At 36.0% G+C, this 27,399-nt stretch overlaps 2 protein-coding genes and 1 long non-coding RNA gene across 4 annotated transcripts; 2 read left to right on the forward strand and 1 right to left on the reverse strand.

The window, feature by feature from the left end:
- Positions 1-4,054: 4,054 nt before the first annotated feature.
- Positions 4,055-9,479, forward strand: LOC110927154. Of its 2 annotated transcripts, none has more exons than XR_002585546.2 (8): positions 4,055-4,142; positions 4,480-4,544; positions 4,691-5,174; positions 5,855-5,968; positions 6,760-7,053; positions 7,642-7,852; positions 8,163-8,603; positions 8,684-9,479. It is a non-coding gene; the product is annotated as an uncharacterized LOC110927154 (long non-coding RNA). The 2 variants fall into 2 exon arrangements; XR_004884174.1 differs by having other exon boundaries at positions 5,125-5,174.
- Positions 9,480-9,864: 385 nt separating this feature from the next.
- LOC110927153 (zinc finger CCCH domain-containing protein 14) lies at positions 9,865-13,745 on the forward strand. Its single transcript, XM_022170768.2, has 3 exons — positions 9,865-10,039; positions 11,773-11,833; positions 12,742-13,745. Exons 1-3 carry the CDS (start codon positions 9,961-9,963, stop codon positions 13,514-13,516), a joined length of 915 nt encoding a protein of 304 aa, XP_022026460.1. The 5' UTR covers positions 9,865-9,960; the 3' UTR covers positions 13,517-13,745.
- Positions 13,746-16,376: 2,631 nt separating this feature from the next.
- On the reverse strand, positions 16,377-27,147 carry LOC110927152 (nucleolar complex protein 2 homolog). The gene is made up of 11 exons (XM_022170766.2): positions 27,063-27,147; positions 26,833-26,957; positions 25,058-25,126; positions 23,904-24,452; positions 23,047-23,349; positions 21,447-21,776; positions 20,498-20,704; positions 20,328-20,414; positions 19,140-19,234; positions 18,230-18,403; positions 16,377-16,824 (listed from the first exon to the last, which is right to left on the reverse strand). Exons 1-11 carry the CDS (start codon positions 27,079-27,081, stop codon positions 16,533-16,535), a joined length of 2,250 nt encoding a protein of 749 aa, XP_022026458.1. The 5' UTR covers positions 27,082-27,147; the 3' UTR covers positions 16,377-16,532.
- Positions 27,148-27,399: the final 252 nt, after the last annotated feature.

The raw sequence follows: 27,399 nt of genomic DNA on the forward strand, positions 1-27,399 counted from the left end.
CTATGTGCTTATGCCAACTCCTCATCCCGAAAACGATCTAATTGATAAAAAGGCCTCTGTAAAACAAAACGAATCTTGTGAAAATAAAACAACCGCTAACTTTTCTAAAAGTAATGCAGATCCAATTGTGTGTAAAGAAGATGTGTGTGATGAGGATGGAGACTGCGGTGGTTCAAAAATAGGAATAGGTTATTCAGGCGACAGTTATTCCACTGTTAACTGGTTCGCCTGGAACTGTTCTAAGAAAAACAATATTCGGGATGACTGTATTGGCCGTGTGCCTAAATTTAAATCTTCGGATGACTGTAAGGGCCATGTGCCTACATTTGAGACCCGTGATCGTGAACATGTTATGTCTGAATGTCATGATTTAAATTCTGCATTCTGTAATGATAAAATTGTTTGTGAATCTCCTGTATTTGTGCCAGAATTGAAAAAGAATAGCTTTGGAAAATTCCTCACAGAGGAAATTCCAGAATTTGTTCCATTTAGAACAGGTATGACAGAGTCAGAAAAGAAAATCATTGAAGATCACTACAATGAAGACTCAAGCGGTGCTGCCTCAGAAGAGGAAAATGAGACTTCAAGTCCTAAGGATGAGCAAAAATCAGAAACATCAAGCGAAGGTCGAACAACAGATGGTGAATGCCCTGAATTTTCAAGTGAAGAAACCTCGAAAACCACAAGTGAAGATCAAACAACAAATGATGAAAGCTCCGAAGGCGCAAGTGTTGAAACAATTGAAGACCAAGATTCAGAAAGTTCAAGCGAAGATCAAAGCTGCAATGATTCAAGTTACGAAGCAAGTGAAGAGCAAAACTCAAGTGAATACCAAACGTCTAAAAATTCGTCTGATTCCGACAGTGATAAAGAATGCTCAGAAGATGAAAGCAAAGTTGACAAGAAAATGAAGAAAGCCGAGAGTTCAAGATACACCGCATCAAAAGATTCTTCAAAAAGCTCAAGACACTCATCACTTACATCATCTTCCAAAAAGCCCAGACGTAAACGATGTTTTCGCTGTGTTCATTTAGGACATACAGCGAAACATTGTAAAACCAAGAATTTTTCTAAACTAGAATATGATTTTGTTAAAGATTTCACAAATCAGCTTGATTTTCTTAAGAAATCTGTTAAAAATCTGGTTAATTCAACAACTTATTTTTGGAAGCAAAAAGAGGACATCGTGGGTTAAAACCATGATAGATCCAAAGTGAAGCAAATCTGGGATCCCAAATCAAACTGATTTGTGTATATACTTGTATTTCAGAATAAACTCCAGAAATGGCTTCGAACGCTCATGAAATATATCTGGCATGTCGACAGCGGATGGTCAAGACACATGACAGGCTTAAAGGAACTTCTGAAGAATTTTTGTTTTATTGATGGTGATTACGTGTCATTCACTGGAGATGAAAAGGGAGGGAAGATCGTTGGAATAGGAGATGTTGTATTTGAAGCACTTACTTTGGAAAATGTCAACTATGTTCCAGAATTGTGCTACAATCTCATGAGCGTATCACAAGTCAGTGATAAAGGAATAGCGGTGCTTTTCAACGACACGGAATGTTTGTTTCTCAAGCCTGAATATGTCGTTCATGCAGAAATGATCATGCTCACTGTTACATGACAAAACAACACATACGTGCTCAACATGAAAAATGCCACGACAAATGATAAAACCCGATTCAACCAGCTGGTAACCTGGTTGGAAATGGTTGATTTCCTTGAGTGGAAATGAATCTTGTGATCCAAAATCATTTGTAAATACTCTATCTTTTGTCAATATTAAAAAAACTTTTGTTGAAAGAAAAACAAGTATCGTGAAGCGTCGCCCACCAAAAAGATTTTCTGACTTTTAAAATTTTATTTTCAGGCAACGGACTTTCAAAAATAAAGATTTTAGGGGGGGGGGTATTCCAGAAAATCCAATATTAGATGCTTGTGTCTGACTCCTGTTAGAAGAAATGATAGAGAATCGCTAACACTTTGTCATTTCTTGCAAAGCAGAAAACAAAAAGAAATCGGGGTACCAAGCAACGATGTGTCGGTAGATTCAGCAACACCGACGAGTAAACTGCTGTTAGGGAGCAAAACATAATGTCTACACAAGAATTCTGGCTTTTCTCAGACATTACGCATCTCAGTGGGTAACACGTTGCGGCATATGGCTTAATGGTCTTGAATCTTGCGTTGACAGATTGCCAAAGTCTGAGATTTCGGGTCTTTATATTGGTATTTCATTCGGATGATATCATAGTTGTTCTTCTGCTGCATCCAGATACATGCTGACCTAGACGCTATGATATTCTCTTAATAATAAGTGCCTTAAAAAAGGCCAAACCCTTTCTAATAAGTGCCATTTTTTGCCAAAACCCATAATAAGCGCCATCTTTGGCCAAAATCCTCAGACGGATTAGTTTGTTAACTCTGCTGTACGGTGGTACTGACCTGTTCACCAAACTATCTGTCCTAGCCCTCGATAGCTCTTGGGATCTCTGTTGTACGAAAGTACAGACCTGATCTCTGTTCTATCGTTGAAGAGAATGAAACCAATATACTCACCTGTTATGAGGAATCTTTGTGCATACCTTGATCGCGGGGGTATGTCCTGATGTGGGATTCACGGGGGCGTAATGATTCTATTCTCAATAGCTTGTGTGGGGGCCATCGAAGACTTGTCAATATTACCAAAAACATGATAAAAGCGCTCTCCAAAGGCATGTTGAAAGAAGGATGCATGGATTTAAGCGGACAAACATACTGGCAGTTTTTCTTGTACCATGGTTAATTATAATAATAATAATTATAAATAAGAATTTGGCAAGTGTTGGCAATATGATCTTCTGCAGGTAAGTCGACGAGCGTCGAATGTCCGCATCAAATGGAACCCCTCCCCTGAGCTGAAAATTCGAAGTTCGGTGTCAAAATGGCCCAAACTTTCTCTGGTTTATAAATATTTCATAAGTTATGCTATTTTAAACAAAAAATGGGCATGTTTTTTGAGAAAGTTTGAAATTTGTATCTGACGGGCGTAATTGTCTAAATGTCAAAAATATGTAGTGTTCTTGCCTTCATATTTGATTGCGCCTTTGTAAATATTTTTATTTCTTTTATTGCTACTTCTACCCTCTGCAAATACAACATTATAGCACTTTACAATCCAGATCTTACTTAGCTCGTTTGTATGTTTCAGAATACAAGAACTGTTAGAAACGAGATCAAGAGAAACAAAATAATGCAGGATTGAAGATATATTCTGCAAATGTTTTATTTGAAGTTTCTCACACTAAAACGAAGAACAAGATATTGAAGAAGATCCCCAACAGGTTGCATAAAGCAGATACAAGCGTAAGAAAAGGCGGGGTGATTCGGTGCTACAAGATGATCTTGAGATGCCAACTTTACCCGCGTAGGGATACACGTGAGCTGTGAGAAAGGTGAGAGAAAGAAAGACTGAGATGATGGAGATGTTATTCAAAAATTGAAGAAAAGAAAGAGTGTGACAAAGCTCGAGAGAAGAAAGAAGTTATCGTCAATCGCTTGCTTCAAAAGACAAGCTTCTTTCATCAGAATCTGAATTCCGAGAAATTAAATCTCCAATGTCATCCACATACAATGTCACATTGAAGGATGCAAGTGAAGTTGATAACAAGCAAACTCCATCACAGCACATCATGGGAAAAGACGCAACAAATCCTGTCACCAGAGTCAAAGAATGAAGACGCTCAAGTACGCAACGGTCTAGGGGGAATATTGTTAGACCATTTTGAGACCGCAGGTACTTGAGTCGATTAGGGTCTAAAACGCTAAACACGAATGAAGAACGATCAAGTACGCAACGGTCTAGGGGGAATATTGTTAGGTCATTTGAGACAGTTGGTACTTGTTTTAGATGGTTATGGATTGTTTTGGTTAAGTTTATTAGACTTTGTAAAGTCTAGGGGCTAATATTGTAATATTTTGATAGTGGCAAATCTGACTTGGTGTAGTTAAGATTCCAGCAAATTTATAAATTTGCTGGCAAGTCAGACACTATATATAGCCCATGCCTTGTAACAATCTCAAGCTTTTGGCTCTTCAATGAATATTGGTGTTGCTACATTCTTGTGTTGATCTTGTGCTCAAATCTGATATCCAAGGTTGTCTATTGTTATATCTTATTGTTTGGATTCAATACAACACTTGTTGTATTCATTAATCCATTAGCTTCACCTTCATCTTTGATCTTTCTTAACTTTTCATTTCTCAAACACCTAATCAATAGGTGTTATGGGTTAAAACAACCAACCACTGTGATCCGGATACGTTTTGGGATCTACAGTTTGGTATATACACAGACTAAAACAGAAATTACTGTATTCATAACAGAGACTAACCAAAATCCAATATTCATATTACAAGTGGAAGTATGGGTTGTAGCGTTTAGTGTGTTAAACTTGATTTCTGTGGTTTATTTGACTTTAGTTTTTTATGCAGGGTGGAGGCTAGAACCAATTAAGATGAAAGAAGGTTGCTGGGGGAGATTTAGTTGGCTAAAAAAGGTACGTTTTTTGGATATCAATAGGCTGAAAAAAAGAATACTTCCCCCACATATGTTCTCCCTTTAATTAGGAGGAGGCTTCATTCGATGTTTGTTTTTGTTGGTGTTTTGAATAATTTTGAGCTCTTTTTTACCAATTATTGGCAGGTCCACCTTCACTCTGACAGTTCATCTTCAAACGCTATCTTGCGTACCTCTGTTATGAATTCTGACCCTAATTATGTTCTTTATTTGCAATCTATGATCATATTGATTCTTCAATTCTACAATGAATGATTGAAGGTCTGCTTTGACTTTTGTATAAGGAGTAGGTGAGAAAAGGTTGGGTTGGCTAATAAGTTAGAATAGATACTTTTGTATAAGTGTCGGCTATCGGCTTGCGCTGTTTGTAAACGTCTGTTTGTAATATTGTATATTGTAATAATACTCATTGTTTTAATAGTTTGTTCAATAAAAGGTAACTTGTGCCAGACTAATGAAAGAATGAAACTGTCCCAAAATGGGAGCCGGAATGTGATGTTCCAATCCTTTAATATGTATTTATCAGACCTTATGATACTGTTGTGTTTTTGTTGTTTCAGATAAAGCTAACTGCAAAGAGGAGGTAGCACTTGAGCTTCGTGCAAGTCAGGTAGTTTGTTATATTAATATTAACATATAATGGGTTGTTCGGGTTTTTGGTAGGGAAAAAGTGACCCGATAACCGAACCATTTAAAGTTCAGGTTGGTCGGGTTCGGGTTTTTTGGATATTCGCTAATTTGGGTTCGGGTGGCTTTAAATTCGAGTCGGGTTTCGGGTTTTGGAATAAAATGAACAGCCCTACTACCAATATGGCGAAGTTCATAAGCATAGTTTAAAAACAAAATCGGTTGTATTCTTGATTAGACGACTCATGTATTGATATTATTATTAATTTTGATTTAGCCACAATGTTTTGATAACGGAATGGGTAGAAACTACAAACAAGTAATCACAATATAAAAAGGAAGGTTTTGCTATTGGAGAAAGAATAATATGATCATCCATTTAATTTTTCTGGTGAACTAAAAGTAAGTTATGATCATGCTTCATGTTTCTGATTGCTATAATTAGATTATAGAGACCTCCTTTTGAAGTTTGTAACCTGGATGGCAATTTTCATGTTTACCTTAATATCAAGTTAAATGGTCTATGCACTGCTCGAGTGCAATTATCTGACCACCAACCATATGAATAGAGCCTTCATTTACTTACTTTAGCCTTCTATGTCTATAAACTATTGATATGTCAAAAAGCATCTGATCGAGTATTATTGTTAATATTATTTAAAGGAAGCACTTCAAAATCTTCAATCCAGTGGAAAATTTTTCAAGCTAGAGACTATAAACAAGTTAGAAGGCACTAAATGTGACAACAAATGAAGTTGTTGATGCACTTAAAAGGAGGTAATTCTTTATGGTTGTTATATGTACATTCTTAAAATCCATTCTTTTACTTATTGTAAGAAATATATCAAATAGTTAGGAGACTTTATACGACCTATGACCCATTTGAGATAAAAACTTTTTTTGGGTGCTATAAAGAGGAAATGATCAGTACGGTACTAATTCGGAACCAGTACCCGTATCAAATGCTCATCCCTAGATATTAGTCTTGCTTAATCTTTTATTTTAATTTCTTGAGCCTTAGGGATGTTTTGTGCACATAAGCAACATTGTGGTTGTCTTGAATAATGCGCAAATAATCTTTCCATTTTGCTACTGTGATTAGTTAACTTCCATTAGCTTTAATTATAATGTTCTACTTATATTCTTCGCTTACTTATAATGAGATGATTTGGGTCATGTGTCATGTGATGGTGGAGCATTTTTGCTGATGTGGCATGCTATGGTGTAGCTATATGATGATTTTGCTTGTTAGTGTTTTATTATCTACACTAGAACTGCTATAATGGATGAGTCAAGCGGGCTGGTAGTTGTTTGGGTTGGGTTGATTTGGTAGATTGAAATAATTATTGTTATTGTATATAGTTACAAGAGTCCTGTTTTTTATTGTCCAAATTTTAATTAGTGTGTCAAATATGTCTTGCAAAAGCTAGACTATTATAATAATTGTTCATTCATAGTCTAATGTCTTTTGAATAAGATTGTTCTAGACATGTTAAACCAATTATCTTTGGTATACAGGTGTATGCTATTACTTATACAACTCTTTGTACATTATTTTCAAAATACAGGGTGAAAATGGATGCACATGACCCGACTCAAAAGGAAATGAGCACGAAGAAAAATGAGCGTAGAGTAAATTAGGCAGAATATGAGAAACTGGTGGGCTATGAGTAAAATGCCATGCTGAGATAGGCAACTGAAGCCATGAGGACACACTCCTACTCTGCCACCGGAGCCACTGGCCATCCATCCTATGGAGAGCCACCAGATGTTGGCCTTGCCGAGACATAGCTGGGGCGCCTGCTGAAACTATTGTGGAAGGGATTCTTGGTTCTGGTCTCAATGGGTTATGATCAAAATAGGTATGGGTTAGAACATATTGATTTTAGACAAATCCAATATCACTTAGGTTAAAACCGGTAAAACTCAAAATAGGTTTTGGTCATAATGGACCGATTTTAAACAATCCCAATTTGGTTCGGGTTCGGGTCAGTCAATATGGGTTCTAAAAACCAAATCGTGTCAATATGTGTTCTGCTCAATATATGTTAAGGTCAAAACTGGTTAAAATGCTTTATTTAAGAAAATATATATCAAATAACCAAAGCTATTAAAATAATTAAAAAAAATGAAATCTATCCGGGTTCTAAAAATTGCTATAAAATCATTTGTACAATAACATCTCAATACTTATAAAAAATGAATCAAAACATATTTACCTAAGTGAGAAAAATCATATTTTTATACGTTTATATTGAAAAATTCTTTCATTACAAAGTTCATCTCATTACCGGTATATATTATAGGAATAATTGCATATTTCCCCTTAAAAACACCCTTAATTGCATATTTACCCAAGCCCAATTAAAAATTGCATATTTCCCCTTCTATGTTAAAATGACAAATCTACCCTTCTTAAAATTAAAAAAAACTAAAAGATCATATTATAGAATATCAGATCATTCGGGATATTAGGGACGACGCTTGGGTTCTTCTTCTACGGCGATAGCAGAGGGCGACAAAGCAGGGGATTCCGCCGGCGATTCTTCTGTCGGCGACTCTCCGGCGACATACAGCAGCGATTCCGGCACAACAGCGATTCCGGCACAGCGGCGATTCCGGCACAACAACGACTCCGGCACAGCAGCGATTCTTTTGTAGGTATGTTTGTTCATCAAGCATCTTTGTTCATCAAGCATCTTTGTTTAAAAGGGGTAGGCTTGTTCATCAAGCATCTTTGTTTAAAAGGGGTAGGCTTGGAATTTTTTGATGCACAACTACTTACTGTTTTTGTTCTTATTGGATTTTTTGTTTTTATTGGTTTTTTTTTCTTATTGCTTTGTTTTGTTAGGCATAGGTGTTTTGTTAGCAATGGTTAGGCATAAGTGATTTTAATGCACAACTACTTACTGTTTTGTTCTTATTGGATTTTTTCTTATTGCTTTGTTTTGTTCTTGTATTTTTTTGTTAGATTGGATTGATTCAAGATGGAAGATGATAATATAGATGCACCAACATGGGAGAACATGGCTCAATCACCAACACTTGAGCCAAATGTTTTTCAAATAACATCCAAGTGTAAGATAAAATTAAAATATGGAGGCTGCTTTCGATTAGCTAAGAACTCGGCTAGGAAATGGTATTGTTTTGGTTATCAAAAATGTATTTACATTGATACATACTCATACAACTTTGATGATTTAGTTGAAGAGGTTACAAATCATTATCCACCAAATAGGGATCTCGTTTACTCTATTTATTTCGTTGACAAGTATGCCATAGATCAATCTATTATAAAGCTTGATTCTCATGAGAAATTTGAGTTTATGATTAGAATGTATGAAGTGGAAAAAGAACTTGTCGTTTATGTGACAACGAATAGTAATCATGAGACTTCTTCAGTTAATCAAAGGTAAAAGTTTGTTTAAAAGTGAGTTTAATATCGTGTGCATCAATATCTACTAAATCATTAGAATTGTAAATCTTTTTCAGGGGTCAAGATGAAGTGGGTGACGAACCACACAGTGAAGATGAATCAGAGTATTCATTAAGTGATGAAAGCTATCATAGTTATTATAGTAGTGATGATGAAGTTGAGGAACATAACTCCCAAGAGGAAACTTATTTTTCCATGTTATATGTAGAATTTGGGCGAGTACGGAGTTTGTAGAAGTAGTGAAAATCGAGCTGAAGTGAAACGCGGCGAAAAGCGTTGGGATGTCGTACTCGATGAGCAAATGTACTTGTCGGGTTTGGCAAGTTAAAGGTATTCCATGTCTACATACAACTGCTTTTATTGCTTTCACAAGGGATGTAAATTGGGAGAAGTTTGTTGATTCTTAATTCACTATTGAGAAAATTAAATCGGCTTATGCTCTAGAAGTTGCTCCGATGCCTACAAAGGATCAATGGGTGCATGTAGATGATGAGGAGAAGATATACCCACCTATTATCAAACGGCCACCCGGAAGACTAAGAAAGGAGAGAATTAGAGCAAATGATGAGCAAAGAAAAAAATATAAGTGCCACCGGTGTGGTGGGTATGATCACCAACAAAAAAAATGCAAAAAATCGGCATCGCAAGATCAACCATCAACAAGTAAACGGGGAAAAAGAACAAAAACATGTGAAAATAACTAATCAAAGTCGAGCAATTTACTTTTTTGGTACCAAATGGTGAAAACTTTGGCATTTGTCTTTTTCATTTTTTGGATATTGTTACATGAAATTTTTGTGGTTGTTCTTTTGGGATGATTTTTTGGTACCGTAATGGATTAAAGTTTTGGCATTTTGTTTTCTATTTAGATGATTGTCAATTGTATTTTTTATGATTATTACTCTAGTTCGTGAGAAAAAATAATGAAAAAAAAAACTTCATGAAAAAATACAAGTAGTGAAAAAAGACAAAAACTAGAAAAAATGGTAAATATGCAATTTTCTAAAGTTTAGTAAAAAATGAAGGGTAAAATAGTCTTTCTATAATTTAATTTTAATAAATTAAATCAAAATAGATAAATTTACAATTTTACTAGTTAATAGAGGGGAAATATGCAATTAAAATTTTGGCTTGAGTATATATGCAATTTTAAAGTTTTTTAAGAGGAAATATGAAAAAAAAAAAAGAAAACCCTTTTATTTACAAAACTTTGACTTTGACCAAAATTACAACAATATCACAGATCCGTTATCCTCACTCTCGCACTTTCCCTTTGGGGTTTTTCATCGAACACCTTTCGAAACCCTAGAAAACCTCTCGTCCTCAATCTTCAATGGAGTTTGGCGCCAAAAAACGAAGCCGGCCGGCCGGCACCTTCAACGGCAACACCGGATTCAAGAAATCTAAACAAGGTTAGCATTGCAACTCATTTGTCACATCTAGATCTAGGGTTTCGAACTTTCGATTCGGTTTTAATGCTTTTAAATTCGTTTTTTCGTTAGATTTTGTGTGTTCGGTTACCTAACTGTCATGAATGTTTGAAACTGTTGTTTAAAAGTCGAAAGTTGAATCCATCCGGTCGATGTGATTTAGATTTTGTTCGGTTTCATTCGAACGAAGTAGAATTAAGTAGTTAATTAGTTAAGTAATTGCTTCTGAAGCAAAATTTTGAAGTACGAATATGTGAAACTGTTGTTGAAATTAGCCGGTCTATGTTCATTGTTGTTATATCTGTGATTTTATACAGTTTTGTTAGAACGAAATAGAATTAAGTAATTAAGTTGTTGAGTAATTGTTTTTGAAGCAAAATTGTGCAAGTATGAGGAAAATTGACAATAATTTGTTTGAAATTTTGATAAAATAAAAATAATCTATCTGTGTCATGCATATGTGAAACAGTTGTCGAAAGCTGGCCGTTGTTCATCGTTGTTATTTCTGTGATTCTATTCGGTTTCATTTGAATTAAGTAGTTAAGTAGTTGAGTAATTGTAATTGAAGCAAAATTGTGAAGTCTGAGGGTTGGTTTAAAAAATTGACCCTGAGGCTGTTGTACAACATGTTTTCAGGTTGTAAATGTATGTAATTTCCATATTATAACATATATAAAGTATACTAGTAACTAGTCTCTAAATATTGGGTAAATCGTGTTAGAAACCTATAGGAAATATATAAAAATTATGTAATTGTTTGCGTCTCGGGCTTGGTTTAAAAAAGCGGGAAGCGCACAAAAGCGATGAGGTCTAAAACCAATTTTTAAAAAGCGAAGCGCAAAAGCGGTGAGCTTTTCATACGCAAAGCGCAAAGTGATTATATAATTTATTTTATATATCCCATAAGTGTTTAGCATCCAATACCTATGATTTAGCTATAATTAAGCTTTATATATGTTTTAAAATGAAAAAAACATAAATGTACAGCATAAAAAGCCTGTTGTACAACACTCAGAAGCATAGAAACACCCCATGTACAAAAAGCGTGCGCCTTAGGTCGATTTTCACCCTAAAAAGCGCGCCTCAGCTGCGCTTCTTGTGCATTGTGCGCCCTATGTCACACAAGCGATGGGGTTTGCGCCGAGATGCGCTTAAGCGTGCTTGAGGCGCGCTTTTTTAAACCAAGGTCTCGGGCACGAAAAGCGGTGCGCTTTTGCGCTTCACGCCTCGGTTTTAGGCTTTGTCGCTTTTTGTGCGCTTCTCGCCTTTTAAAACCAAAGTCTGAAGGTAATTGACAATGAGTTAGTTGAAAACTTTAATAATATGATGAATCTGTGTCATGTATATGTGAAACTGTTGTTGAAATCAGTCGGTTATCGTTCATCGTCGTTATTTTCTGTGATTCTCTTCAGTTTCATTCGGATGGTGAAGTTAAGTGATTAAGTAGTTAAGTGATTGTTTTTGAAGCAAAACTGTGAAGTATGACGAAAATTTACAATGAGCTAGTTGGAATTTTTAATAAAATGATTAATCTATGTCATGCATATGTGAAACTGTTGTCGAAATCAGCCGGTTGATGGCCATTGTTTTTTCTATGATTCTATCAAGTTTCATCTTAAATGATGATTAAGTAGTTAAGTAATTGTTTCTGAAGGAAAATTGTAAGTTGAGTAAAATTGACAAATTTTAATAAAATAATTAATCTGCTGCAACAGACATGGAATCGTTTCAATCTGGTTTAGGAAGCAAATCGAAGCCTTGCACAAAGTTTTTCAGGTTAAAATTCTAACTCGGCTAAAATCAATGGTATAAAGTTAATTATCTATATTTTGTAATGTTATTTTTTCTATAAATTTAACCGAAACTATATTACTACACGGTCCTTCGAACTAAACGATGCATCATCTGGACTAATGTCTTGGAAGTTAAAATTTTGATACAGGTAATTCGGTAATTCTTCTCATAATCAAGATAACAAGTTAACAACCATGATAACAAGGAGTACAGAACAGAACTACGGAATTGGTTGTTTCATGAAAGCATTGAACAATAAGTACATGATACACAATACGTATTACCTTACGGCTCACACAAATCTTGATATTTTTACGACTTCAAAATTTATATTTTTCAAACCATTTGGCAAGTAAAATTACTTGGTATACTTGAATAATTAAGCACAATACACGGTACATAAGTTGGGGAAGGTTAACATACAAGACCACCTTATCGTGTGAAGCGTACGCGAGCATCTCAACCGCACATCTGACCTACCCTAGGCCTTCAATTGAACGTGGTGGCACAATTACGCATGGGTTGGGTTAAACCCTTATTACGCACGTTATTTGCATAATTACGCACGTTATAAAAAATCAAAACCCGCATGCCACCAAACATGAAATTTACGCATTGGTTGTTTCATCCCTAATTACGCATGTTATATGCCTAATTACGCACGTTATCGGGTGGTCGCGTACGGTCGCATACGTTAAGGGACTTTTGAATTTTAAACTCTCTCTACATAAGTTTTGTAGCTATGGGATGCAGAATTTAGCATGTTCATTTTAGTCACTTTTGGTGTTCTTTCTATCACAAGCTCTTTTATGAAGTTTTTATTAAACATGATTTTATAATGAATTTTGACACAATTTTTAATCTTTCATTTGTATGTTTAATATATGCAGCACTTCGGGTTGTCCATTCGGTGAGGGATGCCACTTTTCACATTACATACCCGGTGGGATCAAATCCGTCAATCAAATGACAGGTGGCAATCCCGCAATGGCCGCAACCATCAGAAACCCCGTACTACCACCGTCATTCCCAGACGGTTCATCGCCGCCAGCTGTCAAAAGCCGGTTATGCAACAAATACAACACCGCAGAAGGATGCCGGTTCGGTGACAAGTGTAACTTTGCACATGGAGAATGGGAGCTCGGAAAGCCAACAGTCCCGGTTCCATCTCACTATGAAGATCCGCGTGCTATGGGACCTGCACCCGGAAACCGATTCGGCGGAGGTGGGCCCCGGATGGATTTTAATCCGGCAGCCAACCATGCAGCTGCCGTAGGCTTTGGAGCCTCTGCAACTGCGAAGGTCAGCGTTGACGGTTCACTTGCTGGACCGATCATTGGTAAAAACGGAGTCAACTCTAAACAAATCTGTCGGTTGACCGGAGTTAAGCTTTCCATAAGAGACCATGAGTCGGACCCGAGCCTTAAAAACATTGAGCTTGAGGGGACGTTTGACCAGATCAAACAAGCGAGTCAGATGGTTCGTGAGCTTATAGTGAGCATAAAGTCGGCTTCTGGACCACATGCACCACAAAAGAGCTTTGGCGGAGGTTCGGCTAACTTTAAGACTAAACTGTGTGAAAACTTTGCGAAAGGGTCTTGTACGTTTGGTGAAAAGTGCCATTTTGCACATGGTGCCGAAGAGTTGCGCACATCAGGGGTTTGATGTTTTGAGTTTTGACCCGTTATAATTTGTTTAGAACATGATCTTGTTTTGCAATCTGAGATGTCGAGCGTTAGACGGTAATGACTTTTTAAGGCGTTTGTTTAGGTTTCATTTTCTTTTTACAGTTTCACTATTAGAAGTTTGTTTTAGTTTATTTATTTGTACTGTGGTATGTCTGTTGCTACATTTGTGTCATGAATGAGGCATCTCAATTTTAGAGAATTTTGAACTTCAGTGTCTTGTCAACCTTTATTTGGTTAGACTTTAGAAGATAAATTTGGAGATATACCAAGCAATGATTTCAGACCTGGACCGGGAATTGTAACACCCCAACCGATGGCTATTACTTTGATAGATGATTTAAAAGCACATGCAACTAAAAATTTAAATATTTATTAGTCAAATTTACAATTTATCAGTTACAATCAAAGAAACAAACAACAAATCATTCCGTAATTAATTATCTAAATCCTCAATGCATCCTATGTGAGCAGTGACTAGCAAATCTTGTAAGCATCATCAAACCTTATCGCCTGAAACATGTGCAAAATACAGGTCAACTACGAAAAGTTGACGAGTAACATAGGGTATTAGTACATATAAGTATAATTGGAAAATTTTGTACAATTCAATGGCATAGCATAATATCTAAAGCAATTTGAAATAGAGACATGAATCTAAGGGCACACTCAAACCTTGTGTCGACTTGTAAGTGAGGAACCCAAAGGGTTAACCTCTTGCTAGAGTAAGTGGGTTCTATCATTCCCAAAAGGATCTCCCCCTAAAAAGGCCAAGGAGTGGGAATGGGGTGTCAATCCTATAGCGCTATAACATACTACCACGCGGCTTGATTGTAGTTAATGAATGTACAAATAGTAACCATGTAAGTTCAAATAACACATAGATACATGCACATCATAGAATCGAATTGTAAGTTGTGAATAGTATGTAATAGTTTGTAAATTTGATATATGGCACATGAATCACCCCAAAAGTATAAAAAGTGAAAAAGGGGACTATGTATACTCACCTGGACTAGCAAAGCAATTAAATGCACAAACTATGTGTATTGAAGATGTTGGGAGAATCCCATAGTGTCACCCTATCATGATTGAGTGAACAGATAAGGACTTAATAAGCGTTCTAGGATTATAGGAAATTAGGGATCTCGAAACTAATTTGGGAATACTAGAGTGTAATGTTTAAATAAAAAAATATGCTCATTAAACAGAATGTAAAATTACATATTATTTTATGAATTTATGTGATATATATTAAGTTATTTAGTAAATTTTTAAGAATATAACTAACGATGTTTATAAAAATGAAATAATAATAAACTTTATTTAGAAAGTCAATGTGACATAATAAATTATGTCACTTTCCTTCTTTTTGAATTATAACAGTAAGTAAAAAAGGAACTGGGTCCTTGCAAGCATGATTTTAAAAGTCAGTGAATTAAACTTCTGAAAAAAAAAAATTCATATTCCCAAAATTTTATGAAACCAACTCTAATCCTTTAGTCCTAGAATACACATGAGTCAACTGTTGATTTCATCGATTAAGTTAGGCTTTTTAATCCGTATAATAAGATTAAACAGAAGGCACATAAAAAAAAATCGCACCTGATGTGCTCGGATGGAACGGAGCTTAAAAGTTGGTCGGAGTTAGAAGGATTCCGGCGAGAGGCACAGAAAACGCAGCAGAGTTTCGGAGTGAAATTAAAGTTGCGGCTAGTTCGAAAGGGGTCTGGGTACCTCTATATATACTAGTTGAGGGTCGGTTAGGTGGTAGAGGTGTAATATGATTCGAATGTTGAAGTGGGTTTTGAGATAAGGATCAAAATAACGCGAAATAAGGGAAGATTCAAGAAGATATGGATGTTATGTGGTGGAGATAAGGATGAATCACAAAAAGAACGGGTCGAATTCGAGTAGATAAAGCAATTCGGGTTGCCGGATTTCTCGCCGGAAATGACGCCGGAAAAAATCGAAGAGATGAAGGCGCTGCTTTGTTGTCCCTTTTGTTTTTGAAAGTTTTAAGATTTTATACAATTGGCCCCTGAACTTAATAAACATATTTAAAATGGTTTTTCAAGCTTTGTTTTTTTTTTTTTTTTTTTTTTTTTTTTTTTTACATAAACGTAATGTCCTTTTGTTCATTTTTTTCACTGTTGAGTATTATTGTTATTATTATTATTATTATTTTAATTATTAGTTTATTTAAAAAAATTTTAAAAGAAACGTGAAAATAATTCGAGGCATTTACAAATATGTTTGAAAAAAAAAATGCGGAATGTTACAGGAATCAGGACCTTGGCCGGTCCGGTTTAGGCAATCGGACTGGATGGATGAGGCCATGAGGTCGGACTGGGATTTTTAAAGGTCGAACCGGATTTTATTAAAAATTTTCATTTTACCTTATCTATTTTATTTAAAAAATTCATTTTACCTTATTTATTTTATATTATTTAGAATGTAATGCGATTCTCTCATCCAGTCGAGCCGGTCCGACCAGTGGACCATTAAGGAAACCGGTTTGACGTCTGGTCCAGTTCAGAAAACATTGATACCAAGTTTGCTACACAGGGTATGTGGTTGGCGTAGAACAATCATCCATCAATCAATTTGAATGTAGTCTTGCATATTTTGAGGGTGTGAAAGCCATTGGTAAAACACGATTAGACTTGTTTACTTGAAAATGATCCATTATTTCTTTTTCTTGGTACATAAAACAAACAACTGTGTTACAAACATTGGATATAAAGTAGTTAAACGACATATTTATGTTTAGAACGTGTGTTGTTCATATCATCAGATATCTGTTAAACCCGCTAAAACACGATTTGCCAGCCCTACAGTTTTTACAAGTTTGATTTCTTTAAACAATTATTGCTTTCAAAGTTGGTCAAAATTTGCAGGATCTCAAATCCCAAAAGAAAAACATAACAATCAATACAAAACGAAACACAACAATATAAATATTCGATTTTTCATGATCAAACAATACCCCCTTGTCAGTTAGCCTTCTTCCTTTTCTTAGACTTGTTCTTCCCACGAAAGTTTCCTTTCCGTTTCGACGATTTCTCAAACGCCTTCTGCTTCTTTTTTCCTTGCTTCGGAGTTCCATGTTTCACTTCAACATCCTCCGTCGCATTAACATCATCATCATCATCGCTCATTGATTCATCTTCATCGGAACTAAGAACAAAATCCTCCACTACGTCTTCATCACCATCAACCGCCTTTTTACCGCCCTTCGGTTTCTTTCCCTTCTTTTCCTTTTTGTCCTCTTCGAGATTCTTCGCCCTGTAACTCAACAACCGGCTTGGGTTAGGTTAATATTACTGTGGAAATATTTGGCGGGTTTTGGTTATGGATAGGGGTGCAAACGAGCCGAGCGGCTCGCGAGCTACTCGAGATCGGCTCGAGAAAAAGCTCGAAACGAGTCGAGCCTTATTGAGCCCGAGCCGAGCTTGAGCCTAAAAACAAAGCTCGTTTGTTTATCGAGCCCGAGCTCGAGCCTCGCATGTGAAGCTCGTTAGGCTCGTCGAGCTTTATCGAGCCTTAGTGTAAACGAGCCGAGTCGAGCCGAGCTTATGTAAACTTGTTTACAAGCCGACATCGAACCTAAAAATAAGCTTATTTAGTAAACGAGCCCGAGCTTCACTTATCGAGCTCGCGAGCTTAAAAAGTCTATTATTTATATTATTTTTATTTAATATACTAATTAATAGATAATAAACGAGCCGAGCCCGAGCCGAGCTCGAGCTTGAGAAAATACAAACGAGCCGAGCTCGAGCTTTGAAAACAAAGCTCGAATCGAGCCGAGCTCGAGCCCGGGCTCTCATAAGTTAATCGAGCTCGAGCCTGGTCGAGCTCGGGCTCGGCTCGTCTCGTTTGCACCCCTATAACTCAAACCAAATTTTGTCAAAAACTAGTAAAATTCTCCCGCGCATTGATGCGGGAATCCAGCCGGTATCGATTCAGTTCGTATAGCAACTGTAAGGAAAAACTCTAAAAGCATGATACCAAAAATCGGTATAATTAACGAACGCAAGTTAATAAAAGTATGCGGGGTGCGATTAAAAGTTTAAAAAAAAACACACCAAAAAAGACAAAAATCACAAAAGGGGCTCATTTTAGCATAGATAGGACGGCTCATTTTAGAAAGGGATATGGTGCATTTTGGCAGCACCTCACTAGTTGTTACATGCATGAACTATGTTTATATATATATAATGATGGCGATTTTAGTACGGGTTGGATGGATTGGGTCGACCCACAAAACACTTTTTATTCAATTTTTTTATATTTTATTAATAATAATAATTAATGTGTTAACTACAATAACAATCTTATAGTTTATGAATGAAGTTATATGCATTGATCAAACGCGTCTAATGTCATTAAAAAACCTATAAGATTGTTATTGTAACAATATGGTTTTTCTTATCGCAGTTAACACATTAATTATTAATAAAATTTAATAATTTGAATAAAAAGTGTTTTGTGGGTCGACCCAATCCATCCAACCCGTACTAAAATCACCATTTTTGACAAAACTCGGTTTGATCCATTTCCTCTTTAGTTAAATCGGTTAGGTTAACATAATCCATATCAACCCATTTGTATACTAACGGGTCACGAAATAACCACTTCTAGAATAATACGATTAAAAAAAGAAACAGAGACAAGTGGAAAAAGTCCGTACTTGTGGTCCCCACTCGGTAACCATGAAGAACTAAAGACAGCGGCACCATCCACACCCACATCCACATCCGCATCCAGATCATCGTCATCGTCTTCGTCATCGTCGTCATCATCATCATCAACACGGTTTGCTCTCTTCTTACCAAAGATTGATGCTTTTTCACCCACAATTACACTGTAAACACATACGCCAAATCTTTAGCAACACCCTAACTTCGATTTCTAACATACCGTTAAAAATCTTAAGCAACTCTCAAAAATGTGATTTCTTGAAATTCTATAGAAACACCCGAATGGGGTCACTTGCAAACAATTTACGAAACTTTAGCCTCATTGAGAAATGTGTATCATTGTAAAAATATGAGACTAGGGCTGCAAGCGGACCGAACGTTCAGTGAACAATTCGTGAACGGTTCGACAAGAAGTTTGTTTGTTTAATAAATAAACGAACAAGAATTTCTTTCGTTTAGTTAAATGAACGAACATGAACAGAGGCCGTGTTCGTTCATTTATGTTCGTGAACATTCGGTAATGTGTTCGTTTGTGTTCGATAGTTCATTAGTGTTACTAGTTTTTATATATTATTTAAATTAAATACTTCAAAATTCCACAAAATAAAATATTTGATAAGTATCAGTTTATTATATATTTAGTTCATGATCGCTTGTTTTTGTTCGTTTGTTTCCATTTGTGTTCATGAACATTAGTTTGTGTTTATGAACGTTCGACACCTAAAATTAACAAACTAACACGAACACCTTCATTTCCTTAACGAACAGACACGAACATAAAATCTCGTTTGGTAAGTATTCATGAACAGTTCGTGAACACATATATTTCCTTAGCAAACGACCACAAACAAGACCTCGTTCGAGTTCGTTTGCAGCCCTAAACGTGGCAGTTATACGAACCTGGACTCAACCAATGAGTCGTTTCTTTGTTGTGCTTTTTGGCGCAAAGTGGCAGCGTATTTAGACAAAGGACTCAAACCCTTCTTTTTCTCATCCTGTTGCAAGTAAAAAACTATCCATAATGAGATTTCACATAAATGTGATTATATCACTTTTACTATATTATTATTAGATTAGAGTAAATTACGTTTTTGGCCCCTGTGATTATATCACTTTTACTATATTAGCCCAAAATAAGAATTTTTAACATATCTGCCCCCATGGTCTCTATAACTAACCATTTTAGCCCCTAAGTCTAGATATCATAGGGGCCAAAAGGGTTAGTTATAGAGAACATGGGGGCCAAAATGGTTAGATTTAGGGGCCAAAATGGTTAGTTATAGAGACCTTGGGGGCAGATATGTTAAAAATTCTTATTTTGGGCTAATATGGTAAAAGTGATATAACCACAGAGGCCAAAAACGTAATTTACTCTTATTATTATTAGAGTAAAGTACACGGATGGTCCCTATGGTTAACCAAAATTTTCGATTTAGTCCCTAGTTTTTTCAAAAAAAATGCACGGATGGTCCCTGTTGTTTGCACTTTGTAACGTATTTAGTTCCCAACTTTTGCCAAAAGTACATGGACGGTCCCTGTGGTTTACACTTTGTAATGATTTACAAAGTGCAAACCACAGGGACTATCTGTGTACTTCAAAAAGGCTAGAGACTAAATAAAAATTTTTGGATTTAGTCCCTAGTTTTTCAAAAAGTGCACGGATGGTCCCTGTTGTTTGCACTTTGTAACGTATTTAGTTCCCAACTTTTGCTAAAAATACATGGATGGTCCCTGTGGTTTACGCTTTGTAATGTGTTACAAAGTGCAAACCATAGGGACTATCTGTGTACTTTAAAAAAGGCTAGAGACTAAATAAAAAATTTGGATTTAGTCCCTAGTTTTTCAAAAAGTGCACGGATGGTCCCTGTTGTTTGCACTTTGTAACGTATTTAGCTCCCAACTTTTGCCAAAAGTACATGGACGGTCCCTGTGGTTTACACTTTGTAATGATTTACAAAGTGCAAACCACAGGGACTATCTGTGTACTTTAAAAAGGCTAGAGACTAAATAAAAAATTTTGGTTAACCACAGGGACCATATGTGTACTTTACTCTTATTAAAAATATATAAAGCTTTTAGAATGCGTACCTCCATAAATGATGATGCAGCAGGATCATTTGCCGAATACGAAATCAACATACGTTTTTTGTTGGTAAACTCCGAGTTAGCCTCAATCTGCACGATAAAACAACCAAAACGTTAATTCTAATAATCCACCCGTATCAAGAAACACCACCAGATGAACAACGTTGGCTTACCTCACGAATCAATTGCCTCATTTCCCGACGAAATCTCTCAACTTTTGTAGATTTGCAGAAATTACGCAAACGAACAGCAGGAACGAAAGAAAGCTCGAAGAATGCAGGTGAATAACTCCATTGTGATAAATGTTCCGCTAGTTCTTCCATAACGGAGTTAACACATGCTTCTTGAAAAGATCGTGTCTTTATAGTTGCCTTGCTAACCTGAACGTTGAACGAACAGTTCGTGAACCGTTCGGCGGAAAGTTCGTTTGTGTTCGTTAATTTAATAAATAGACAACACGAACAAGGATTCGTTTAGTTAAATGAACGAACATGAACAGAGGACGAGTTTGTTCATTTATGTTCGTGAACATTCGGTAACGTGCTAGTTTATGTTCGATAGTTCATTAGTGTTTTTAATTTTTATATTTATTTAGATACTTCAAAATTCAGATATATAAAATATTAAATAAGTATCAGTGTATTATATATTCTGTTCATGAACGCTTTTTGTGTTACTTTGTTTTCATTTGTGTTCATGAACGTTCGTTTGCATTTGTTACCTAAAATTAACAAACGAACACCAACACGTTCATTTCCTTAACGAATGAACATGAACAGAAAATCTCGTTCGGTAAGTGCTCATACGTTCGTTTGCATTTATTACCTAAAATTAATAAACGAACACGAACATGTTCATTTCCCTAACGAACATACACGAACAAAAATTCTCGTTCGGTAAGTGCTCATACGTTCGTTTGCATTTGTTACCTAAAATTAATAAACGAACACGAACACGAACACGTTCATTTCCCTAACGAACATACACGGACAAAAATTCTCGTTAGGTAAATGTTCACAAACATTTTTGTGAAGACATATATTCTTTAACAAAACGAACACGCTCGGTTCGTTTGCAGCCCTAAAAAAATCAAATTAATAAAAAAAAAAGTCAAAAGGGTACCCTTAAAATAGAGCGCAAGTCAACGGCTTGCCCAACACCGCCAGTAGGCGGTTTATGCAACTCTTTCATATCAAGCATGTCTGTAAGAAGCACGGCAACGGGAATAAAAGTATTTGTAGCAGCAGCAATCTGATTTAGCATCCTAATGCAGCGTAATCTGAGGGGAAGATATCGTGCAGTTGGGACCAATCGAACAACGCCCGAAATTATTTGAGTTAATGGATACGCAAGCGGTTTAAAATCAGCTTCTAAACCGTATGTGCATATGGCCCCGGTCCAAAGCTGAAGGCAGTTCATAAACTTCCATTCATACACTTTTCTGAATATTTCCTGTTAAAAAAGATGGCAAAGATAAGAACTTTTGATTTGTACAAGTGTTTGGAAATGTTTTATTTTTAAAAAAGAGTTAATTACTGTTTTCGTCCCTGTGGTTTGTCAAAAATCACTATTTCAGTCCATTAGTTCAAAAATTGCGATTTCAGTCCCTGTGGTTTCACTTTCGTAACCATTTCAATCCATTATTTTGTTAAGTACGGGGACTGAAATGGTTACGAGGTGGACTGAAATGGTTACGAAAGTGAAACCACAGGGACTGAAATCGCAATTTTTAAACTAATGGACTGAAATAGTGATTTTTGACAAACCACAGGGACGAAAACAGTAATTAACTCTTTAAAAAAAGTAATAAACAGATGAGTAAAACGCCATTTTCGTCCCTAAGGTTTGGCCAGTTTTGCGACTGTTGTCCAAAGGTTTGTTTTTCCACATCTGGCTCCAAAAGGTTTGAAATCTTGCCATTTTCATCCGGCTCGTTAGCTCCATCCATTTTTCTACGTTAAGTTAGAGGTATTTTCGTCTTTTTAACTATATTATTTTTGTTTTTTTATTTAGTAAGGGTATTTTGAATACCTGTACATTATGCTAAATGTGTGTACATAAAATGAAAAAGACAGAATTGCCCTTTATGTTGACAAAAAAAACAAAGATACCCCTGACTTAACGGAGGAAATGGATGGAGTTAACGAGCTGGATGAACATGGCAAAATTTCAAACCTTTTTTATCTAGATGCGGAAAAACAAACCCTTGGACCAAAGTCGCAAAACTGGCCAAACCTAAGGGACGAAAATGGCATTTTACTCTAGACAAATAATCAGCTCTTTTGAGTGTGTGGGGATATATAAAGAAAAGATAATAAAATAAAGAGTTAAATGCCATTTTAGTCCCTGTGATTTGGGCCATTTTGCCAGTTTAGTCCAAAGGTTTCATTTTTAACCTATGGGTCCAAAAAGATTTCACAGTTGCCATTTTAGTCCACTGGGTTAACTTCATTCATTTTTTGTGTTAACGAGAAGGCCAATTCGGTAATTTTGTATGTAATTCTGTTAACTAAAAGGGCAATTCAGCCATATAAAATGACCGAATTGGTCTTCTCGTTAACATAAAAAAATGGGTGGAGTTAACCAAGTGGACTAAAATGGCAACGGTGAAACCTTTTTGGACCCACAGGTTAAAAATGAAACCTTTGGACTAAACTGGCAAAATGGCCCAAACCACAGGGACTAAAATGGCATTTAACTCTAAAATAAAAAGTAAGGATACCTTTCTTTTGGTGGCATATGCCTCACGTAAGATCATAGCTAATTGGCGTATGAAAACGAATGCATGTTGATACGCAGATGGAAGATCCACCCGAAAAAGCTCATTGACACAATTCCCAAGAAATTGTACGTGTTGAAGTTTAGTTGCATTTACAAAATGGCAGTTCAAGACATAAGCTTTGTATATTCCTTTAAAACACTCGTCTACACAATCGGACCCAAGCCGAACGCATAGGTCTCTTAGAAACAGTAAAGAAACTATCGGTAACGCACCTCCACCCGTACCCCAAAAATGAAGAACCACCTAAAAAATATAATAAAAAAAGGTTAATAGAATAATAACAGTAGAGATGGCAAACGGGTTGACTTGATGGCGGGTCAAAAATGAGTATTTTCAAACATAAAGTCAAAACGGGCCGGTTTGGGTACGTGACCCGCTAATGCTTTTGTCTATTTTACGTATTTCATAAAGGGATATTGGAGTTAAATAACCCTTGACTTTCACCAATTAGGCGATAACAGTCCCCACTTTCAACTTAGTTAGTTGACGTTAGATGCCACGTCACTAAACAAGTGCCACATCAGATGCCACGTCATAAAAAAAGCCACGTTGGATGCCATATCACTAAATAAATGCCACATCAGATGCCACGACGGCAAAAAAAAGGCCACGCCAGATGTCACGTCACTAAACAAAGTGCCACGTCAGCAAAAAAACTAACTGGGTTAGGGTTCAGTTAGTTTGGGAGTGGCTATCGACCAATTGGTGAAAATTGGAGTTATTTAAATCCAATATCCTTTCCATAAATGACGGGTATATAAAATACAATCAAAAGAATATACAAACATGAAGCATACCTTTATATACTTTCTTAGTAGACTTGGAAAAGCGGCAAGAAATAAAGACGAAAACTTTAAACGTCTTAACGTAAAAGCAATCATATCTGTGTCGGTCATTTGATTCAAAACATGAAGCGCATTACCAAGATACGCCTTCACTAAATGATTGTAATTTTTCCATGCGCGTGTGTTCATCAATTCGAGAATCATTTCCTTTTTTCCTCCGGAAAGTGGAAGCTTCAAGAGCGTTCGAAGAATTCCATCCATTTCACTTAATACAAACAACAAGATTTTATTGAAGACGGGAAATGACATGGACGTCAACTTTGACTCGTTGTCATCGTCACCGCAATGACAAGCGATCCTAAACGCTCTCATTATGTTACGAATTGCACCGATTCTACGTTCTTCGCGAATTGCTTTACACCACGAGTCCACCATTTCGCTTGTTATTGTTTTTATGTTTTCTTTTTTTGATACACCGTCAGTGTGATCCATTGGTTCGTTTTCTTCATCTTCACCTTCTTGTGGCTCTTCGCCATCATCCATGTCAGTTTCGGCATCTTCCTACACATGATCATATACAAATACAAAAGGCGTAATCAAAATAAATTAACAATAATACATACAGAAAATTAAAACCATATTTTTGATATGACACTAAAAGAAATAAAACATTTGAACTTGGTTTTAAAAAGCGAGAGGCGCACAAAAGCGACGAGGTCTAAAATTGAGGCGCGAAGCGCAAAGCGCAAAAGCGGTGGGCTTTTCGTACCCGAGGCGCAAGATGTTTATATAATTTTTTTTATATATCCCATACATATCCCATAGGTTTTTAGCTTCCTTTAACCAAAATATAGCTATAAGTAAGACTTTTATACCATTTTAATTACATGTACAAGTCAAAAAACCCAAGGTACAACATTTTTATGCAGTAAAACGCCTAAGGTACATGAGGCGCGCGCCTCAGGCCAAAAAGCCCACAAAAAAACATCAAAAAATGCGCTTTTTGGTCGCTTCCTGTAATTACACGAGGCGAGAAGCAAAAAAGCCCCAAGCCCTGCGCCTTGTTGCGCCTTGCGCCTAGGTTTTAAAACCTAGCATTTGAAGCATTGAACATAAAAGAATAAATTAAACTAATATGATATAGAAGCTCCGTATATTTAACTTACATCATCCTCGTCATCAAACTCCAAAAGCGCTTTGTCGTGTTCCTTCAAGAATTCGTAAAACTCCGGATCCTGTACAAACCAAAATGTAATATTAAGATATCGAATATTTCAATCAACCCTATAACGGAATAACCTCCAAAATAACATTTTTTGACAGATTATTAAGACCGCATGTAACTTTATTTAAAATATTTCATGAACAAAAAATGCATGTTACTAGAGGGCTTCCAAAACCCATAACAAGTGATAAAAAATGAAAATTTTAACAATGTTCTACACATTATTAAACCTATAAAAGGGGTTGTGCTAAAAGTGATTAAAATAACACTTAGCGTTTAGGGTTTAAGCCAACATATATATTTTCTGAAAAATACAAATATTTATTTCAGAAATTTCAATAATAAAAAATGTCTGTTACTAGAGGGTTTCAAAAAACGATAACAAGTCGCACAATTTGAAACATTTAACATGTTCTTCTACGAATTATTAAAATCCTAAAAGGAGTTTGTGCTAAAACTGATTAAAAAAACAATTCTTGAGAATATTCATCTTACAGTCTTGCACTTAGGGTTTAGTGTTTAAGCCACATGGATATATTAATTTTAGAAATTTCAATCATAAGAAATGTATGTTACTAGATGTCTTCCAAAACCCATATCAAGTGACAAAATTTGAAACTTTTTAAAAATGTTCTTCAACAAAATTGTCTATCCTTAAAAGGGTATGTGCTAAAAGTGATAAAAATCAAATCTTTATAGCATTCGTCTTACAGTCTTGCACTTAGGCTATGCAGTTAATATCGGTGATATATCGGTTATATCGGTCATATCAGTCCCTTAGTAAAATATCGGTGTCAAATATCGGTCAAAATATCGGTACCGATCTTGGTTTAAAAAAGCGTGAGGCGCTCCGAAGCGTTTTGGTTCCAAAAGCTTTAAGCGAAGCTTCAAGCGCGAAGCGAGAGCTTCACGTATTCGTTTAAAACATCATTTTTTGCACCTGATTGTGATGTTTTCTAAAAACATTTAAACCTATGCTGAAGCGTCGTTTTTTGCACCTGATTGGGCTGAAGCGTCGCCTCAAACCAAGGTCGCTTCGCGCTTAAAGCTCGCCTCAAAACGCTTCACGTGTTATGACGCTTCAGACCAAAAAAATTGCTATTCCAAACGCTTCATCGCTTCACGCTTTAAGCGCGCTTAAAGCTCGCTTTTTTAAACCAAGGTACCGATATTATCGGCGATATTGACCAATATATCACCGATATTTGACCGATATAACAGATATATCATCGATATTTGACCGATATAACAGATACATCACCGATATTTGACCGATATCACAGATATATCACCGATATTTGACCGACATAACCGATATATCACCGTATTATTGGTGTTAAATTGCTATATATATAAATTCTGCATTATATTAAAATTACCGATATCTCACCGAGATAACCTATATTTCAAATATCGGTCCTTGACCGATATCCGATATTTTACCGCATTAACTGCATAGCACTTAGGGTTTATGGTTTAAGTCACAAAGATATATTAACTTTAGAAATTTCAATCATAAAAAATGTCTGTTACTAGATGTCTTCCAAAACTCATAACAAGTGACAAAAATTTAAACTTTTAACAATGTTCTTCAACAAAATTGTCTATCCTAAAAAGGGTATGTGCTAAAACTGATAAAAATCAAATCTTTATAGCATTCATCAAGCATTCTTGCACTTAGGGTTTAGGGTTTAGGGTTTAAGCCATAGTGCTCACCTTTTCTGACAGCCTTTGTAACTGATTTTTATGCCCATTAACACTTTCCACAGGCTTTACAGGTGCTTCCTCTGAACTATCTTCAATTTGTTCATCTTTAACCGGATGTTTCTTGGATTTTTTGTCTGAAATTAACATAAAAGTGTAACGAGAATCAGTTTCTTGATCGTGTTTGGCGGCACAGATAAAGAAATTCAATGAAATTGAAGAAATTAGAACGAAGAATGAACCTTTTTTCTTTGAACCCATGTTGTTTATAGCTAATAGAACAACAAACAGATGGTGAAAGCAGAAGCAGCTGCAACGTTCAGGAAACGGAGGCGAAGATAGGAAGGTTTTGTTTTTATTGTTTTACGATTTGGGCTTTTGGGTGGTTACAGATTGGGCTTGTCATTTGGGCTGGGCTGCTTTTTTTGACACATATACGATTGGTCTTTGTATTTAAAAAATTGGGCAATTAACTCCTAAAAAAATTGGAAAATAACTAAAACTAGGGTTAAGACCCGCCCGCGTTGCGACGCGGGTACATCGTAAACACTGAATGGATTAGTCCAAACGTTATATGAT

The sequence above is a fragment of the Helianthus annuus genome, chromosome 2, assembly GCF_002127325.2.
Source record: "Helianthus annuus cultivar XRQ/B chromosome 2, HanXRQr2.0-SUNRISE, whole genome shotgun sequence".
Taxonomy (NCBI): Eukaryota; Viridiplantae; Streptophyta; class Magnoliopsida; order Asterales; family Asteraceae; genus Helianthus; species Helianthus annuus.

Coding starts and splice junctions, on each gene's coding strand:
- LOC110927153 (XM_022170768.2), top strand. CDS start 9,961: ATGGAGTTTGGCGCCAAAAAACGAAGCCGGCCGGCCGGCACCTTCAAC. Junction 10,040..11,772: donor ATTCAAGAAATCTAAACAAG/GTTAGCATTGCA, acceptor CTGCTGCAACAG/ACATGGAATCGTTTCAATCT. Junction 11,834..12,741: donor CCTTGCACAAAGTTTTTCAG/GTTAAAATTCTA, acceptor TAATATATGCAG/CACTTCGGGTTGTCCATTCG.
- LOC110927152 (XM_022170766.2), bottom strand. Junction 24,453..25,057: donor AGTTTGATGACGAGGATGAT/GTAAGTTAAATA, acceptor GATCATGTGTAG/GAAGATGCCGAAACTGACAT. Junction 18,404..19,139: donor GACTCATTGGTTGAGTCCAG/GTTCGTATAACT, acceptor ATGTGTTTACAG/TGTAATTGTGGGTGAAAAAG.